The sequence below is a fragment of the Varanus komodoensis genome, unplaced genomic scaffold (assembly GCF_004798865.1).
Source record: "Varanus komodoensis strain SLA01 unplaced genomic scaffold, ASM479886v1 scaffold58, whole genome shotgun sequence".
Taxonomy (NCBI): Eukaryota; Metazoa; Chordata; class Lepidosauria; order Squamata; family Varanidae; genus Varanus; species Varanus komodoensis.
In genome coordinates this window covers 55,260-74,832 of record NW_025336197.1, presented here as the reverse complement: position 1 = coordinate 74,832, position 19,573 = coordinate 55,260, and the positions used below count along the sequence as shown (strand labels likewise).

Genomic DNA, 19,573 nt, shown 5'->3' with positions numbered 1-19,573 from the left:
TCCCATGGGCCTCATCTTTTCCAAATGTTTGTCCAGTCAGGCTTTCAGAACGCTAGCTACTCTCCAGGAGCAGGCACCTGAAGGCACAGGCCAGGCCGCTTCCTTGTTCTGCCTGTGATACATACAGGGCAGGAAGGAGGTCTGCCAGTTCTCCTGTGCTTGTAATAGCAGGCTCTGGTAAGCTTTTGTCAAGTCACTTTCTGTGTACATAAGGCCTGAAGCATTGTACCTATTTCTGCACAGGGGGGAAAAAGTGAGTGATGACATAGGAGGGTGGGTGTCAAGGTAGCCATTGCCTCTCAGTTGGCCTTTCTCACAAGAGTCTCTGCAGCCCGAGCCCATTCCTATGCGACCACTGATTCCAGGAGAGAGGTTGCTCATTTTCTTGCCATCTCCATTCTGCTCCCCTGAGTGATCTCATGGCATACCAGCAGGTGGGAGATGATGGCCTGCCATGTCATGGTTAAAATCCCAAGGAGTTAATAGAGTGTCATCCACTGTAGTAATTCCAGCAGATAGGCTCACTTAAAAAAACAAACAAAAAACAGCTCTTAAATGGGCTAATACTAAACACAAAAGGCATGGTTTATTTCCTTAAGGTAAATATCTTCAGTATATATTTTTTAAAATGCTTTGTATGCTTGGTACATAGTCTGATTGACAGCTTGCTTGGTTATTTCTATTTATTTTTCAGTATATGCATTATATTATTTTCAGTATATGCATTGTATTACATTGCATAGTGTTTTTGTTGTGAATTTTACTTAATTTGTATGCTGTGATAGAAATATGAGATGCATCATGTATCAATATATGCATTTCTTGAGTTTCTTTCTCTTTGTTTAAAGAAATAAAAATATTGTGTGACCTGCTTTCCTCAATCAGAAGCTCCATTGTATATTCTTTCAATATAGTTCTTGCAGGTTAAGAGAAACTGTAGCAGGAATATAGGGTAGCAACTTCATCTCCTATTATTATTTAAATTATGCCTTTTATTATTAGTTTCTGAATATTTATTAGGTTTTGTGATAACTTCTTTCATTATTCAAAAAGCGGTAGCCTTATATTCTTGAGGGAAATGCAGCAGAATAAATAATTTTTTCAGTGTGTGTTATCTTTCATACGGAGTATATTCCATAGAGTTTTACATCCAAAAGCTTGTATGAAGGACCTCAGTATCTTCAGCAAGCTCTTATTCTTGCTTGATGCTTAATGGAACCGAGACACACTGAATATCTCTGAAGATCAGGATCTAAAGCAGTATGAATTTCTCCCAAGTGGGAAAGAAATTAGATGCAAAAGCTGTGAAATGGAGTCAACACTTGCAGAGCTGGATAGATGGCAAAAATCCCCCCCCCCCCCGTGTGTGTGTGTGTAGAGTGGGGTATTCATGAAGTGTCTTTGATTGTAAGCTCCCATGAGTTCTCTGGGACTATTTGCTTATATTTGCATATTCAGACTTTAGCTTTGTTCTGAACTTGCCCAAAAATAATTGCATTGTAGTCTGAAATGTGGGTGTTGATTAGGGAAAAGACAGGAATTCAGTAATTTAAAATATTGACATTACTTGTGGTTATAGGTTTTGCTGCCTTATGTGTCCTTTTAGGTGTACACATATTTTTTCAGTAAGTTACAAAAGCAAAGAAAATTAAATCAAGGGAAGTATGCAGCAACTTTACAGAACTATGTGAGGCCCTTTTGTTATCAGTGAGGAGTAGATGTTTAAACGGTTAACCTTCACCCAACACTTTGGGTTTATTGATTAGTCTCTCCCTCTCTCTGTCTTATTCCCAGCAGAGCTACCAGGATCATCAGCAATCAGGCTCTCCTCCTTGCATGATCTTCCCTCCCAGCTGCAAGAATGGTACCAACAGGGCTTCATGTTGGCGGCTGTCCATCCCTTTGTGCAGCCCACTAATGAGAATGAGAAGACTCCCCAGGCACAAATCTTCAGGGCTGTGCTGATCAAGAAAACAGAAAGGTAAAGCTGTTCTCGTGAATTGGGAATAAAAATAGACAATGAGATTTCCTGCTGAGATTTGACCTAGATCAGGAAATTATAGCAGTGTCATGTTAATATTTGTGGTGCGTGGCTTGGATTTTTTATAGGCCTAGTATGTTTTGCATGTTTATGATCCATCTGCAGCTTGGCAGCAGTGTCTGAGGATAGCAAGCTAAAATGTGTTTCATATTTTGGAACAGACTGTCACCAGGAAACAAGCAATCCCGGGCAGAAGTTTGGGAGGATGGCTCATTTTTGTATTCTTTATTAGAATTGTTTTGTTATATGCAGTTTGAAGAGCCAAGTAGCAATATTCCTATTTGCCTTCACAGAGTGCTATTAAATGGAATATAAATGCATATTTGTACTGGACTTCATGTCCTGCACCCATAAAATAATTTTACAGCACACTATTGAGACGTTGAAACAAGCAGGGTGTGGATGTTTGCCTTCATTTCTCTTCATTATGGATGAGCAGTATATTTGAATATAGCCAGTGTTCTAAGAGGATGAGAAACTGTATTGTTTGTTTGCTTAAAATAAATCAGAATTGGTGAAATTTCACTGGACATGGAAGATCACTGACCAGAATAAATATTTCCCATTTAACTATGGTGGTAGTTCGAAGCAATTTGTCCTTGCAGGGTCTACAAGTCTTTTAGCCATGAGTAGGGGATTCAGAGTGATGGTTAGTTTTGCATTTCACACTGGTTGAAATGTGAGTGCAGGGACTCTAGTATCATGTCACTTCTGAATATCTCCACAACCCACCATGAAATTTAGGTAGCTTTTCCCTGGGGGCCAGTGGCAGGACGAACTTTTTCTTTTACGCTTGAGAGAGTTTGCTGCTTGAATTTCTCCTGGACAGCATGGTGAAAGGCTCACCCTTCCTCTGAATCATTTGCATATACTCCAAAGGTTTAGGAAGAGGAATCAGCTTTTCTCCTTTCCAAGATGAAGGGAAAATCCCACCCTCCGAGATGCACAGAGAGTATACAAGAGTGGTTGCTTGCCATGCTTTTCCACAGCTATCCCACTATCTGGACATACAGAACCTTGCAACAGTTATTCACATTCTGGTAACCTCTCATCTGGATTATTGCAATTTTCTCTATATTGGGCTTCCATTGAAGATGGTCCAGAAACTTCAGTCGGTCCAGAATAAGGCAGCCCCCTCTCCAGGAAATAAGTAGGGTTGCTCCAAGGAGGAGCTTCTTGGTAGTGGCACCCAGACTATAGAATCACTTCACTAATGAGGTTCACCTGATGTCTTTTCTTTATTCTTTCCAGCATCAGGCAAAGACCTTTTTATTTACCTGATATTTTAATTAAGATAATTTTAAGGTTTTACAACATTTTACATCTTATTTTATATCTTGCTGTTTTGCCTTTTATTATATCTTTATTGGCAAAGTTGATCTGAAGTTTTTAATCGTATTTTGTTGTTAGACTATTTGGAATTTACTCTTATATTAATTGTTAATTTAATAAAAGTTATTTTATGGTGTACATTATATATTCCATGATCTTGTAACCTACCCAGAAAGCCTTGCTGGCTAATGGGGTGGGATATAGATCCAATCAATCAATCAGTCAACAGATACTTGTGTTTCTGGGCTTGTTCATGTTAGATGCTGTAGCACTCAAGTAATGTAGTTTGAATATAAACGCCCCAAGCCCCCCCCTAAAAAAAAACAACCACTGAAGTTTATTTGGCAGCTGTTGCCAGATGCAATGAAACAGCTTGTAAGTTATCCCACCTCTTCAACAAAATTAACTTTGAGGCTTGGGTCAATAGAATTCAATAACACAGTTTTTAATAAAGTTCTTAATTATTTTATTTATTCATTTATTTTTGAATTTGTATGCCACCCACTAATCCAGATGGATTATCTAGGCAGCTTCTTAGCACTAATTGCATCTTACCACTAGGAAATACTGCCTTAGCAATGCATTCTTTTAACTGCTGGCTCTTGAATAAACACTTTTTACCTAAAAAAAGGTCAGTAGCCTGGTTCTTAGGGCATAGGAATGAGACTTGCAGAACTACTAGAGACCACCTGTACAAAAAGTAAGAAGTTAATTAATAGAAATTAAATTAAAAAAATGAAATGTCACTATTCAAACATGTTTGTTTAAAGCATTTCTAATACTGTTTAACAGTTCTTTCAGAACAGTGTACAGAATATAATTAAAAATATACCCTATATCACTCAATTTACAAGTACATTTAGAACAGACACGCCTGTCGTAAAATATCTGCATGACTATAAAAATCAAGAGACATGTGCAATCAACCAATAAACAAAGCAATGCATAGTAACTATTCCCCATGTGCCAAAATAGAATAAAAGCCAATGGAAAGCCAACTAATAACATCAACAGTTGATATGGCAAGAAAATAAAGTTTTAACCTGGCATTGAAACATATATAATGTTGGTGCCAGGCGTATCTTCCTGGGGAGCTGATTCTATAGATGAAGTGTCACAGCCGAAAAGACCCTTCCTCTTGTATGCACCATTTTAAGATGAAATTGCTTAAGGGCACAGGCCTGTGGGTTGCAGCCTTCATGTCTGTAATTCCATAAATCTGAAGGCTTGGAGCCACCTTATCTAGAGGGAACAACATTTTTCACTCTAGCTGGGGCATTTTAGAGGGGAAGAGGAAGAGTCTGAGGAGGCTTCAGGATACCTCAGTTCCTGTCCTCTTGAGCCTCTTCCCATTCCTGCCCTCTGAAATGCCTCCTTTTCCTTTTTCAGTTTTGGAGGATGGTTATCATGGTTCTTTCTGAGCCAGCTATGAGGAAAGATGAGGGTTCTCTGATTCCCCACTATGAGGCTGGAGTATTTCTCAGACCTTGGACTGAGGATTCCAAGGCATCCTATAGCCCCTGAGATGCTGTCTAGGAGCCATAGTATTGTTTCCTCCAGGTTCTTAAATTAAATATCCTTGCTTACAGTTTCTGAACTTTCCCAATAAAATCTTGAGGGTTTTTCCTTCAGACCAGATTTCCATGTGCTCTACCTCACAAACAGAAACAGGTGCAGGAATTCCCCTAAACTTCTTTGCAAATAGAAACAGATGCTGTGCTGCATTCTCACTTTTCTTCCAGCTCTTGAAGTATGTTGTTGTTTCCTCTGGCAAAACATTAAATGGGGGCTTAACATATGTAACGTATATCTTGGTTCCTCATAAAGTTATCATCTTTAGTATAGTGAATTTAAAGGCAAATTTTATTCAGAGAATAATCACAAATTTACTAAGTTTACTTTTAAATTTTATTAAGTGGAATGATAATTTTATGAACAACAGAAGTTATACATAATGCAACTATAGGAACATAAATACTGCCCTAAAGCAGTCCTCCCATATCTGGTACCCTGTAGATGTCTTGTACTACAGTGCCCAGAATCCTTATACCTTGGGTATGCTGCCTGAGGCTGATGGGAGCAGAAATCCATAATACCTGGAGGACACCAGGGGTATCTACACTAAACGTTTTTATTGGTGTCTCAGTAGCATGTCACATGATGCTCAGCCCAACCTCTCCTTTTACACTATTTCTGCCTGTTTATCCTGGATTTCCTCAGACCTGTTACATCACAGCCTTTTCATATCTTTTTCAAGATATATATTTGTGTTAAATTTGTGGTACTGTTCTGGGGCTGGAGGAAGGATTTCAGGGGGCTGTTGCATTGTGGGAGGAAAAGGATGTATTTTAACAGCAACTGAGAGAGGCTTCCCTTGCTTTCCTGCCTCTCTTGGCTCCCTTCAGCATCTTTCTTTCTCTGACTTGCAAATACATCTTCCCCTCACCTTGGAAAATAGAATTGCCTCCTTAAGTCCTTTTACTTGAAAAACAATTATGCATGTTTATGCAGAAGTAAATCAGATTATTTTCAATGCCCTTACAAGTAAAATAACTTGACATCAATGGAGTGAACTTGTGGGAAATTCTGCACAGGAGGAGGTTGTACTTGCTTGCTTTTGGGTGCTGGTCCCACTGGTGTCACCCTGTGGGGATTGGGAGGGCAGGAACATGCAACAACACCCTTTCTTCTTCTGAATAATTTGTATGCTAGAGGAAAGGAACACCTGCCAGTTACTTTTCCCTTTCCTAAATATTTTCACCCTTTCACTCCTTTGTAGCATTACAAAACTACTTGAACTGAAAAACACGAAAAGCAAATGAACCTGAAAGGGCCATTTTTTGAAAAACACATTCTTTTTCCAACCCCTCTGACATCTCCGGCAGTTGCATTTGTATGTGACACAGGATCATGTTCTCAATACTGTGTTGTGTTCATTAGCTCATGCCCCAGCTGTGATGGATGCATCTTGCATAAATGCTATTTATTTATTTATTATTGATTATATTTCTATGCCTCCTTTTTCCTATGATTGTATTCCCTCATAAATGAAAGAGGATGTAGCATAGATCTCTCCTAAGCTGGCAAAGTCTATCCTAAAACAGTCAAGTGCCTTTATGCCTGTAAGAGTAGGAAAAATAGAAGTGCTGCTTCTTTCTCCCCCTTTTCCCCAAATTTGTTTTCTACACCACCTCTGGGGGTTTTTTCAAGGCTTCAAAATGTCTGCAAATGTTAAATCTCGAGGTTTGTTCCAGTCACTAACATGTCTCCCTCTTCAGCTGTTCTCTTCCTCATGTGGTTACTGTTTTCCCCCTGATCATTTCTTATGCCAGCAACAGGATATAAAAGGTCTTCAGTTCATGTTAGTTGTTCTGGCATCATAGTTAGCAAGAGCAGTTATCAGATCCTGATTCATAAGTAGTCTCCCTGGCTGTTAACCTTGTTATCACAGTGAACCCACATAGGTGGATGTTTTTCACGGTTGTGTTACCAATGGAAAAAATAACCATATGAGAGGTAGCCTGGTTCACATATTCACCATGGGTTAAACAAGCCACTATAGCTTCTTTAAGTTGTGGAGATCATGTGAACTGGGTCAATGTATAAAAGAAGTATCCAATTCTTCAGTGTTCCATTAAAGAATCAAAGGAAAGTGGGTAACTGTAGCAAACTACCAGCCAAAGTTCACACATTAAGTAGATGGCTGCTGTCATAAATGAGAGGGGAGGTGACATAACCATTAATCTTGTGAACTGCCCGGAGAGCCTTTGGGCTGTTGGGCAGTATATAAATGTAATAAAAAATAAAACAGAAGTGGATAGCATTTAGACACCTGTGTATGTGAGATCATTATCAGTCTTTTGTCTGTTGAAGTGATGCAGTTTGAGATTTATTACTGTTTGGGTTTTGTGTAATATAAATACAATAAATTTATGTAATACAAATTTATGGTAAATAGCTGTGATCATCAAGGATTATATTAAACAGAAGAGAGTACCTTCAGTTTTAGTCCTTAATCGAAATGTTTGATCAAAAATGGGGCTGCTAATGACCAGACAACTATGTGGAAATAAAATGTCTAGTTTTTATATTTTACTGAAGTGTTGCAGCTAGTGAGAATTTTCATCTAGTATATAAAAAAGTGTAAGATTACTAGAAGATCAGGAGTAAGTGCAAATTCATTAGCAGAAGTTGCATGTCATAAAGATTAAGGATTGGTTATTGTGTTATAAATAGCTTTTACCCTGTACTTCTGTGGCATGACACAGCTGTTGTTTTAAATCTTCCCTGTATATTGTAACATTCTTTGAATTCTTCACCAATAATTATTTGTTTTTAATCTTGTTCTCTTGTATATAGTGATACTTTTGTTCATTTCACCCATCATGTTTTATACAGTATCAGAATGGTTTGGTTTTCTTTTAAAGGCATGTAAGTGTGTGTGTGTGTGTGTGTGTGTGTAAAATGTAACACTTGAATTAATATGTGCTGGCATTGGTATTTTGGTTTTTGTTGCAGCTTATTATAATGTGACAGATGGTGATTTAACAAAGCAATATTTTTCGTCTTGGACAACTGTTACTAGAGTTAGTTTAGCTGTGGAGTTGCTGACTTGGTGTGGTTCTTTCAGATACTATCCTATAATTCACATTGGAGATTGATTTTTGAAAGTGTTCCACAAAATAATTGCCCCACATAGAAAGCTAATTTAGTAGAAAGAACATTTTTGTGATACAGAAGCTTTTGACATGGGGACACTTATGGGCAAAAAGCCATTACATGAAATCAGAAATGGAGCAGTCACATGTTATAATGCACTACTTAATCTGCCCTGTGAATAGTAATCATGTTGAGGCATTACTAGCTGAATCTGAGGATAAATCAGGCTTTCTTTTCCTATCATGTATGTATGATCAACTACAAGAATAGGAAGAAAAGATGAAGACACAGAAACTTAGTAGAGATTGGCAGGCTTGAAAAGACCTATGTGATTTCAGTTGAGACACAGGATAGCAAGGGCTTTCTTGAATAATCTTGCTTAGGATACTGTTTTGTGTCCTACGTGGTGCTGTTTTGTGTCCTAAGTGGTGACATTTCTAAACAGATTGGTAAAAAAAAAAAAAGGATCACTAGGAAGGGAGCTGAATGGTGGGAAATTCAGGACAGTGGTTGCCGTTTATACCTGATATCTATATATTACCTCAAATATCTGAGACAGTATGTCTCCCACTACCTGTTTTTGGAGAACATGGGGAGGTGGGTGCTATTGGGCTTCCTGAATTTTATTTTATTTAAATTATATTTTAGGTTGCCTTTAAGGTTTCCGGTTGGCCACTGTAAAACAAAATGCGGGATTAGATAACCCTTTAGTCTGATCCAGCATGGGTCTTTCTGATTTCTTAAGAATTAATTCATGCAGCTTGAATGCATTCAGTTCCTCTTAGAATGGGTCAGGTACTCACTAGAATATCACCATATGCAAAACTTCTAACCCTGGAAACAACTATCTTGTTACAAAAAACACCATTTCCTTAATTTTTAATTTTTTTTTTAGTGGAGCAAAAAATACACATGCTTAGCAAATCACATCCTCTCAACCACAACCAACCACAACCTTGTATCTTAGTACCTCATGAAAATATGCACTTAAATATGGCAGAATGGCGTTTGACCTTGGCTTTTATCTTAGTATCATGATGATCATACTTTAGTGTTGAAAATGTCCATGAAGATTCTCTAGGGATTCTGCAAAATATTATAACTCCCCTACATCAGTCATTCTCCACTCACACCCCTGGTCATTCCTCAAGCTCAAGATCCACATGAAAAACCTACAAGTAATAAACTCTTACATTTATGAATGTTCTTATTTTTCTGATGGTTCAAGATTTGAGTTATAGCCAATGTATAATTATTTAATACAACTTCTTGTAATTGTTAAATTAATTAGTTTTTATTTTGTTGGGGGAGAGGGGGAGTAGTAGTGACAGAATAACACATGTTGGAAGGTTTCCTTAACCAAAAAAGAAAAAGAAAAAGCTGACAACATCTGTTTTAGAAGTGTGAAACTATGAGCAAACCAATGCAGTCTCATGAACAAAGCAGCTTTAGGAAAATTTAGGAAAATATGCCTTTAGATGGAAAGATGAGATTGCCTACTACAGTTGGACTGACCATTTCATAGAGATAAAGCCACAAAGGGTTGCACCAAAACTGGCTCATTGATCATTACTCATTATCTTTTCATTACTTTGCATATAAGAGTGTCTCATTGTTTTATGTATGCCTAGAAATAGCACTTAAATGTACAGGAAAGGACTTGAACTGAGGCAGGCTTGAATTCTAAGAAATACTTTAATTAAGACATAAATACTAAACCAAGATGAGCAAAATTCAGAAGTGTAAGGAGGGGATTTTTTGTGACAACTATAAGAAAGATGTAGAAGTGAGGTTTAGTCTTGGGATTGTTTGTTCGCAGTGATTCTCACATGACAGAACTGATTCACACTTTCAGGAAAGCCCCTTGCAAAAGAGGAATTGCTAGTGGGTGGCAGCTTATTGCAATGGATGTCTCCTTTGCAAGCTGATTGGCTTCCAATATGTGAGCCAGGATAAGAAAACTAAGGGCATGTTATCTATTACAGAGAAGGAAATAGGCTTAGTAGAATATTATTTAGAAGATGAGAAAGGCATTACAGCCACCTCTCCCTGTCATCTTGTTCTCTGATTATCCTTCATGTGTTTTGCATGTCTTGGTTGGTCTGTATGGATTATTTCAAATTTACTTATGTGAGAACAATTTCAGTACAAGTCATTGAAGGACTTTCAATACTTTTATGCTGTTAAATTGTTTTGTATTTTATAGTCCTTCCTCTTTCCAATTTTTAAATTGAATTTTCAAAATCCAGTGTTAATCAATTGCTATTCTTGTACTTTTCAATCTGATGTATGTGTACCTGATTTATACTTGTTTCTCCAAATAAAGGTCACTGCTCCAGGTCTTCCAGATCACATGTAGCTCAGGGGTCTTGTGATATGAGTGCATCTATTTTGTGATGGTGCTGGTGTTCCGCAGAATGGTGTTGGGGAACTGAATGTCTACTTCATGGAAGTTTTGCTGTAGGGTGCCTCAGCATACCATCTTCTTCCCAGTGTTATTTTATATCTGTATAAAGCTTCTGGATGTAGTAGTTCAAGGATTTGAGGTGTGAGGTACCATCAGTACACAGATAGCACCCAACACTTTCTCCACTACCTCTGAATCAGGAGACACCTTGCATAACCTAGACTGATGCTGTAACACAGTGGTGACTTACATGAGGGCCAAGAAGCTGACTCTGAATCCTAAACGATGGCAGCACTGTGGAAGTGTGGTTCCCAGGAGCTCACAATTTCCCCTGAATGATTAGGTTTGGAGGTGTTCCTGGGCCCATGACTATCATTGGAGGCCCAGGTGGATAGGAACACCTACTAAAATCCTTGGGTGCTAAACTAACTGTACCTGTTTCTAAACAGGAATGACCTCGTTCTTATGTTCTGTGCTTCGGTAACCTTGAGTTTGGATTGAGGTCCTGTACTCTTTTTGGAGCAGCCCTTAAGGCTGGTTTGGAAGCTGCTGCTATTAAGGAATTCAGTATCCAGTTTATTCACCAAGGTACCTGTGCTAAAGGATCTACATCGGCAGCCAGTTTGCTACTGAATTAAGTTGAAAGTGTTGGTATTAGTGTACAAAGCACTGTGCAACTCCATATGAGTTTGCCATGAGGAATGTCTGCCCCTATACCAACCCTCCAGGCTGCTGTGATTTTTCACAAGTGGCCCTCTTTGCATCATAGTCTATGGATGTTCATTTGGCAACAACAAGGAAACAGGCCTTCTCTGTAGTAGTGTCCATCTTGTGGAATGATTCCCCATTTGAGGTATGCCTAGCTTCAATGATGGCATGTTTTAGGGCCTTTTGAAAAGGTGTGTGTTTACTTTCCCGTTCCCTCAGCTGTGAGCTTTTTTTGTACCGGCCTATGACATGTTTGTGTACGTGTGTTTGGAGGGGGGGGGGGGGGGGGGGGGCTTGTTTGTTTTTATTCTTTTGTAAACTGCTTTGAGATTTGTTTCAACTAAGAACCTGTATATAAATAATACTAATAAATCAGAAATATGTGAGAATCCACCCCAGCTATAAAACCCCATAGACAGCCTTGGCAATTCACTGTCTCTTTGCTCAAAAGGGTATTATGGGGATAAAATACTTGTGTACCTGGCAGTGATTTTTTTTTAGTAGAAAGCAGGCTATTCATGTGATAAAGTGCCCTGATGTTCAATGCTTTTGGTTCAGCCCCTGGCATTTGCAGCTGAAAGAATATTGTTTATGGCAGGAGAAGCATTCCTCATTAGAGCCTGAAAAACTCCTGCCAGTCAAAGATGACAGCAATGGGCTACGGGAATAATTTGATCCGACTCTGCATAACACATCATCAGTAGGGTAGAACTCTCATGAGACAGTAAAAAATAATCATCTACTGATGTGTTAAAATAGTAATCCTGTTCAGTATATAAGAAACTGCACACTCATATATTTAGTGAGAAGAGGGGGGTATAAGCTGAGTTTTCACTGGAATTTATGGTGGTATATTTCAGGATAAACTTTTACAAAGATAAATACATAATACAATAGCAGGGGAAATACAGTTAAAACAAGAACTTAAATAATTAGCAGCAGCAGTAGCTGGAACAACAAATGAGCATGAAATTAACAGAGTTCAAATTTTTAAAAGTTTTCAAACCCATTTAAAAATTGTTACTTAAAGATCCATTTATACTTTGCAAGGGAGGCATTGCAGTGGGGGCCATTGTGGAAAAGGCCCTATCACTAGCACACACCATTCTAATAGTTCTTGATGGTGGCCCAGAAAGCAGGGCCTCTTAGGTTGCTCATAGCAGGTGATCCTTCAAGAAACTGGATTTCAAACCATTAAAAGCTTTAAAGGTCAATTTGCAGCACTTTAAATTGAGCCTAAAAATGAATAGTCAGCCAACACAAATTGGCATACAATTGGTGTAATATGATCAGAGCTTCTGCCCTTATGAGCATTCTACCAGATCAGTTCTGCACCAGTTGATGCTTCTGAACTGATTTCAGAGGCAGCCCTACATAAAGGCCCCAAAAGTACCATAATCCATATGTAGGTAGAGGAGGTATAGAGGGAGAAACCATATATATGAGATATAACGGATACTTGCACCTAATATTTATTGATTGATGCGTAGTTAGGCTGGTGCTAAAATGAGCTCTCAAAGCAGTATACAGAACTTGTGAATAAAATGCTATTTAAAGTACATTTGCTTAAAAAGCATTACTCTTATTTCACCAGCAAAGAAGTAGAATTAGGGTCATTTGTAGGACAGTACACTTACACCAGTATCCATATCTAGCTCCTGCCACTTTTATTTCATAGTTTATAAGCCAATCTGTAAAGAGATTAAAACAAGCCAACCTATTATAAAAAATATATATATAACACTATTATAGAACCCACAGGTCTCTAAAACAGAGAACAGCTTCAATCATTATGGAGCATGGTATAGGAAACAGGAAGTACAAGTGCCTTAGCCTTCCTATTCTTTGCACTTCTCTGTGTCATCTGAAATAGAACTTGTGCGTGTCATCCTAGGGGAAGATATCAAAGTTCTATTTTTGGCATGATATAGAGGAATATGAGACACTTGAACTTCCATTTCCCCTGCATTTCATAATATCAGAAGCCATTCTTCTAGGCACATTGAAAGTGTTATTTCATTTTTAAAGCCTGAAACAGCTTCACAGAATTATTCAAATAAACTGTGATCTTACCACCTCTGCTACAGAAACACTATATGACAAGCTTTTTATGAAATTGTTTTGTAGATTCATTTTTGAATATAGATATGGCTTTTTGAAGGTGTTTTGCATTGACTTTTTTATGATCTGTTTAACACATGCAGTGTAAGATTTACAGATGAAGTATTAATGTATTTGCTTTTAAATGGTCGAGCAGATTCTTGTTGGGGAGTTATTTTGCCTCTCACTTTGCACTTTCAGTTGGTTCCTGTAAAATTTCAAGAATATTCAGAAGTTATAATTATGTACTGCCATCACATTAAAACTAAGTATGTCTTTTGGTGTCCTCTAGGCCTCTGGATTGCCTTGGTTCCATATATAAAGCACCCCAAATATATATAGTTACTAATACTGTAAACACAGCAGAGCATTTTAGTATGGGATTTTGTATATTGGTTGGTTATGAGCAATGATTGTATATTTGTTTACTGAATTACATGTAAATAATATTAAATACATGTCAGGGAGTTGTGATGAAATGGATGAGGAAAGGAGAAATAGTCACCTGAGGACTCTTGCTTGCTTGTTTTGTTTTAAAGTAGTCAGAGCCTGTAAAACCATAGAAAAGGGTAAACTAGTATAAAAGTGCACATCCTTGCTTCCAGAATGTCATATTTGACAAATGTTGCTTCAGGCAGTAGAACCCAAACCAACAGGTTCAAATTAAAGGGGATTTCAAGTAAATGTTAAGAAGACTGTCTTGCTGATACGAGCTGTTTGATGGCTTACTTAGAAAATGGTGGACTCATCTTTGTTAGGCATTTTAAGTAGAGATTTTAAGTAGAGATTGATAACTGCTATCAAGGATGCATTGCCGATGGGTTTCCTACTTCAGAACAGGGTTTGCCTAGGTGACTTTTGAAGTCTCTTCCCATTCTGATCCTGCAGTCAATTTGGAATCTCCTTCCATTGATTCCTAATTGAAAATGTCAATGTTTATTGCATCTTGGTGGGAAATGGGAACAATCACTCCTTATCAGATCTTCTTTCTCTTTTTTTCCCTTTTAAAAAAATCAAATATTTTTCAATATACCCAAGGAAAATGAGAATGTACTGTTTCCCAGATATTGGAGAACTATTATTTTCCATGGGTGTAGCCCCAATTCACTGTACAGCTAATTGGCATGGGAAAAGAGGAAATTATCATCCACTACTTTTATTCTTCCTCCAAAAACAGGAATTTATGGATCCTTGGAAAGCAGAAAACTGAACCCTCTCCTTTTAATGTCAACACATGAATTGTCACATGTTGCTTGCAGTCCCAAAGGTTTAACAGTGTAAAGGACATGTATGGTAAAATGAAATGTGCTATCTTTTGGGGGTAGAAACTTTATGCGTGTCTCACAGGAAACACTTCAGTCTTGCCTTAACAGTTATTTTCACTTTTCAGCGATGCAGTCTTATAGTTCTCAATGTGTTAGAACTTTAGGAAATACCTAGGGAAGGAAATACTTTCATCTGTAGTGAGCAGGCATATGAATGCCTGACAGCTGGTACTAGTAGGATTGGAAAAGTAAAATACTATGTTTTGGTCTCTATGCTATTTAGCTAATATTAAGCTACTATTTTGCTCAAGTGCACAGTGCCTTGCAATTCATCAAAATTGTAGCCACATGCTTTTGCTCTTCTTCCTGTTCAAAACAACTTGAATGGTAAATCAAAAAGGGTGATTGTTGATGCTGTGAAAAAATAAAGGCTCTGGCTTTAAGGCAGTATGTGTAAACAAGATAATATTTTATTAAACAATGTCCCTCTTGATGCTTATATACCAGAAAAGGGTTTAACATTTTATGAAGGCAGAATGAATCAGCATATGGAAAAGGAATTTGGATTATTTTAGATAGAGAATTTGTACAATCCAGGAGTATAGTAGATTTTAATTATTACCACCCAATAGCTAATACCTTCCCTAAGTGGTGTTTTTAAATATCAAGTTTTAATTAGCACTCCATTTCAGAAAAAAAGCTTTTTGTTACAAGAAAATATAGATATCTATAATTTCTTGCATTAGCCCATGTTTCATATCATTGCTAGTTTAGCATTGCTAGAATTGGGATTAATCTTGGTGTGAGCTTTGTGCAGAACTTCATAATTTGTGGTGCCTAGTTATTCCCTGTTGATAGACTTTACTTTTTTTCTTTTCAGATCCTTGAAGAGTGATGCTATCAGTGAAGGGAATACTTTAGAGATAGAAAGTTGCTTCTCCTCAGATCACCTTCCAGATAAATCAGAGATGCCAGATCTTATTAAGAAAGTAAGTAGAATCAAAACACCTTAAAATAATCCAAACAAGTATCTGTTTTGGAACTATGAAGAGCAAAACACTGTCACTTACTTAATGCAGGGAAAAAATCTATAGGAACCATTGTATCATCGTTCTGGTAAGTCACCTGTCTTGTTTAAACAAAGCCTGAAAATTAGAACTCATAAGATACTAGCTGAAATAAAGAAGAAAATATATTATATTAAGAACTTCCAAACTTGATGTAAGGAAGGCAGCACCAAGGCAGATGTTGCTGATAGACTGATATGATGACTATGAACTGTTCAATCCAACTGCTATGGAATAGGGAGCAGCATGTAATGCTAGATGAAGTTTCTGAGTCCCACAGCATATGGTTACCCCTAGCTGGCGATGTGGGTAACAACTCACCACTGCAGCAGACTGTTTCCCAGACTGTTGAAGGGCACCCTAAAATGAGGTTTGCTGGGAGCCCTTCTTGCTTCCATCCATAGCAATTCTTCAGTGTTCAGGTATTACGAGTAAATACAAACCAAACAACCATCATCAACAGTATCCCAAAATTAAATTCTCTCCCCTCCCATTGATAGCCAATTGTATGGACATGGTAGAATCCTATCCTGGCTTCTTCCTTCACTAGCCAAAGTTTCTGTAATATGTAATACTCTGAAGAGGTTCATTATTAAATTAAACAGGCAAAGTATGTACAAAGTTGTTGCAGGGTAGGTTGAAAAACCAACTGTTTTGCTTCATGGGTGCCTGCTTTTAAATAAGCTGAAGGCAAACTTGAGAGAAGTTTTCGCTCAGACTGACATTCACATGTTCTGTCTTCAGCCCAGCCAGCCTCAGTCAAACAAGGAACAGAGCAGTTTTGATGGTGAAGTAGCTGCTGCGGAGCACTTCCCATGAACTACTGACTGCCTCATAAGACACAGCTTCATTGTCCAGTTGAAGACATGCTATCTTTGGAAAGCCTCTATCAAATAGAGGCTTGTGATAAAAATTAATTCCCAAAAAGCATTAATAATCAGGAGTATAATTGCTAGCATCGCAATTAGTATTTTTACTGTATCATTTTAAAAACAGGTGTTTTCAACACATGAACACAAAAAGCATTTTTGTATGTGTTAATTATGTGTGGCAAATTAATGACTATAGAAACTGACAAGTTTCAAAAATACACTTTGAAAATCTCCGTCTGTAGTGTTGAACAATAACAATATCCCCTATGACTAATAAGCAGTTTTGTAGTCAAATCAGCATAAGTATCAGTAGCCATTTCCCCTTGATTCTGCACATAACTACTAATATATTCTGGGGGGTCTTCCCTTAGTTCTTCTTGTAGCTACATGCTTCCTCTGTGTGTACAAAGTTTGGATTTCCCCCCCTTTGAATTCATCTGTGGCCTTTTTACAGTCACTTGAGGGATTACTGAAATCATAATTGTGTGTTGAAGTCCTATGGAACATTAATCTTTGAGAATTACTGAGTTGTGTGTGGTGTGGGGCTTTGTGTGGGTTTGACAGCAACTAAAATGAGAATTGAATAATGAAAAGACCCTAGCCACTATGAAATGAATGTCAGATTTAGAGGTGGAAGGTCAAAGGGCTTGAGACTGTTGTTATAAGGAAAAGCTACATCCCTCCCCGACACCCATCACTTGAGTGAAACTTGAACAACACTCGCCACTGCCTCCAATGGTTTATATGGAGAAGGTAGATCTGATTTCAGTCTCCAGCTAACTGTAAAAACTTTAGGTTAATTAGCGAAAGACTGAACATTTATTATGAGTCTGTGGACATCTTAAAGGTTAATTTCTTGGAAAACCAAAACACAAGGTGAATGCAAGGAACATGCATGCATTTCAACACCCGAGAAAGCGCTTTTTTGATATGTATCGATTCTGTAGTGAACAATATTTCATCAAAACACAAATATGTGCTGTGAAATATTGTTATTAAAATATTTCAAGTCAGCTTTAAATTACTGTATCTCAAGCATTTTTTCATTAAACTTGCAGTTGTCATTTTTATGAAACTTTCTTTGTGTTCCATACTTTGGGATAAATTGTTTAAACATCTATTTCTTCACTTCCAAACCAGCAAGAAACTAGATTTAGCACATAGCTTGAGTGATAATAATGTGTTGCTGTTCAGTGGCTTAAAAATAATATTCCTGCTAGAAATGTGTTATTATCACATTGCACAACCTATTTTTTCACAATTTTGGATAAACAGATCCTAATTCATCTTGTGCAACTTTAAATTGTCTTAAAGCAGGTTGTTTATTTAAAAATGGAGAAAATTATAACTGAAATTGCATGAGGTCTTCAGGCAGAAAAAATTGAAATGTCCATACTGTAATGCAATTTGGTCACAAACCTGTGACTGGTAGATGCTGTCTGGCCAGTCATAGGAAACACCGTAATCCCCACTGCAATCTCATAAAAAAAACCCTAGGGTCACTGTGGCAGCCCTGTCTTTAGAGGGCCCTTCTTTCACCCTCACAGCTGGTATGGTTCTTTCTGTACTGGCTGCAGCTTCAAAGACCATTTTGGGAGTGGGTGCCCAAGGGATGGGGAAGCAAAGCATCTCCATCATAGAAATAATTCGCAGGTTGCCTCATCCCTTTTCCTCATGAGCAGAGGCAAAAGACATAGATCACCAGAATCATCCATCAGTGTCTTGAGGGAATGCTGAGCCACTCCTTGCCTCCATACTTCTCCCACATTGGATTGGCTGAGAACATCAGCATTGGATGTCACCCTTTATTGCCCAACGGTCTTGTATATCTTAATGATTTGAAACTCTTTAAAATATCCTATTCTTCAGAACATTTGTCTTTTTCTCAAAACGGCTTAACAGAAGAACAATTCTATATTCATTGCTTTACATGTTATAATATAGGCCTTCCTTGAAGCATTTAACTTGAATCTTATTTTAGAAAGAAACAGTATCTCTTTATTTAAGGATCTTGACATAGATACAATCTGGAATAAAATGATAATACAGGACAGGAGTGTTCCTACTGTGTGTGTTGTCTTGGCAATAACATTTTGATAGCGTATGTAAAACAAAGGATTGCATATACTTCAGAAAAATGCATATACTGTGCATTAGGCACTGTGGTGAGAAGAAGAACATATGTTCTTCATTATTTTTTTTAAAAGCTCGTTTTCATTTTTACCCTGCAGTATAATTTTGCTGTTGAGATACCAGTCTTATGATCGTAGCAAAAGTATTCCATAATGTTCCTAGGGGATTTGATTTGTTTTTGGAATCCTTTGTCCCAGTGACTTTTGTTTAAGGTTTGTCTTCCTGACCAAAGTAAAAATAGATGTGTAAATGTGTATAGTGCATGGCCCCGGCATTCCATCCTTTGCTGAAGACTAGAAAGAAGTTTTTAAGCAAATACATGGTTTTATTGTATCATACATATGTATATGTATTAATGCATATTAATACAGGTTTGCTTAGCTGGTTGTTTCCTTTTAATCCAGGTTTTACATAGGGAGCTAGAGTGTTTGAAAGTGAAGAAGAATTTAATACAATACTTGTTCATTAGAAATGCAGGCAAAACCACACTTTCTATAGTCCTTTTAGTTAAATGTTTTGATCAATAATTCTCTACGGCAGCCTTTTGCACCCTGGTGCCCCCTAGATGTGTTGGACTCACATCATTCTCAGTCGGCATGGACTTGCTGGCAGGGAATGATGGAAGATGCAGTCCAACACATCTAGAAGGAATCAAAATGGGAAAGCTGTCCTACAGAATATAATTCACCATCTTGATGGTTGGAGGCTATAAGGAGCACCATTACATTAAATCAAACCAATGGATCTTAAGGCCTTGTAGTAATGCATCTACTTAAATGTAAACTGGACATATACTTAAAAGTCTGGTTTGGTTTGTAGGGAAAGGCATGTAACATAATCTACTTTTATGTAACTGCACATCATGCTAACACATTCTAGCAACAAGTCACAGTGGGTCTCTTGTCATGCAGAGAACCCATGGTAAGATCAGCAGAAGATCAGGGCTAGAATTATTATTGGCCCTTTCTTCCCTGCTCAAAACTCCTGGG

General features: G+C 37.7%; 1 protein-coding gene across 1 annotated transcript in view; it reads left to right on the top strand.

Annotated features, from left to right (window-relative positions):
• Nucleotides 1-19,573, top strand: part of RFTN1 (raftlin, lipid raft linker 1) — a 97,700-nt gene that overhangs the window by 34,133 nt on the left and 43,994 nt on the right. Inside the window, exons 3-4 of the mRNA XM_044449362.1 lie at nucleotides 1,795-1,981; nucleotides 15,393-15,501. Of these exons, the coding sequence (XP_044305297.1) occupies nucleotides 1,795-1,981; nucleotides 15,393-15,501 (296 nt within the window). The remainder of the gene's footprint in view (nucleotides 1-1,794; nucleotides 1,982-15,392; nucleotides 15,502-19,573) is intronic.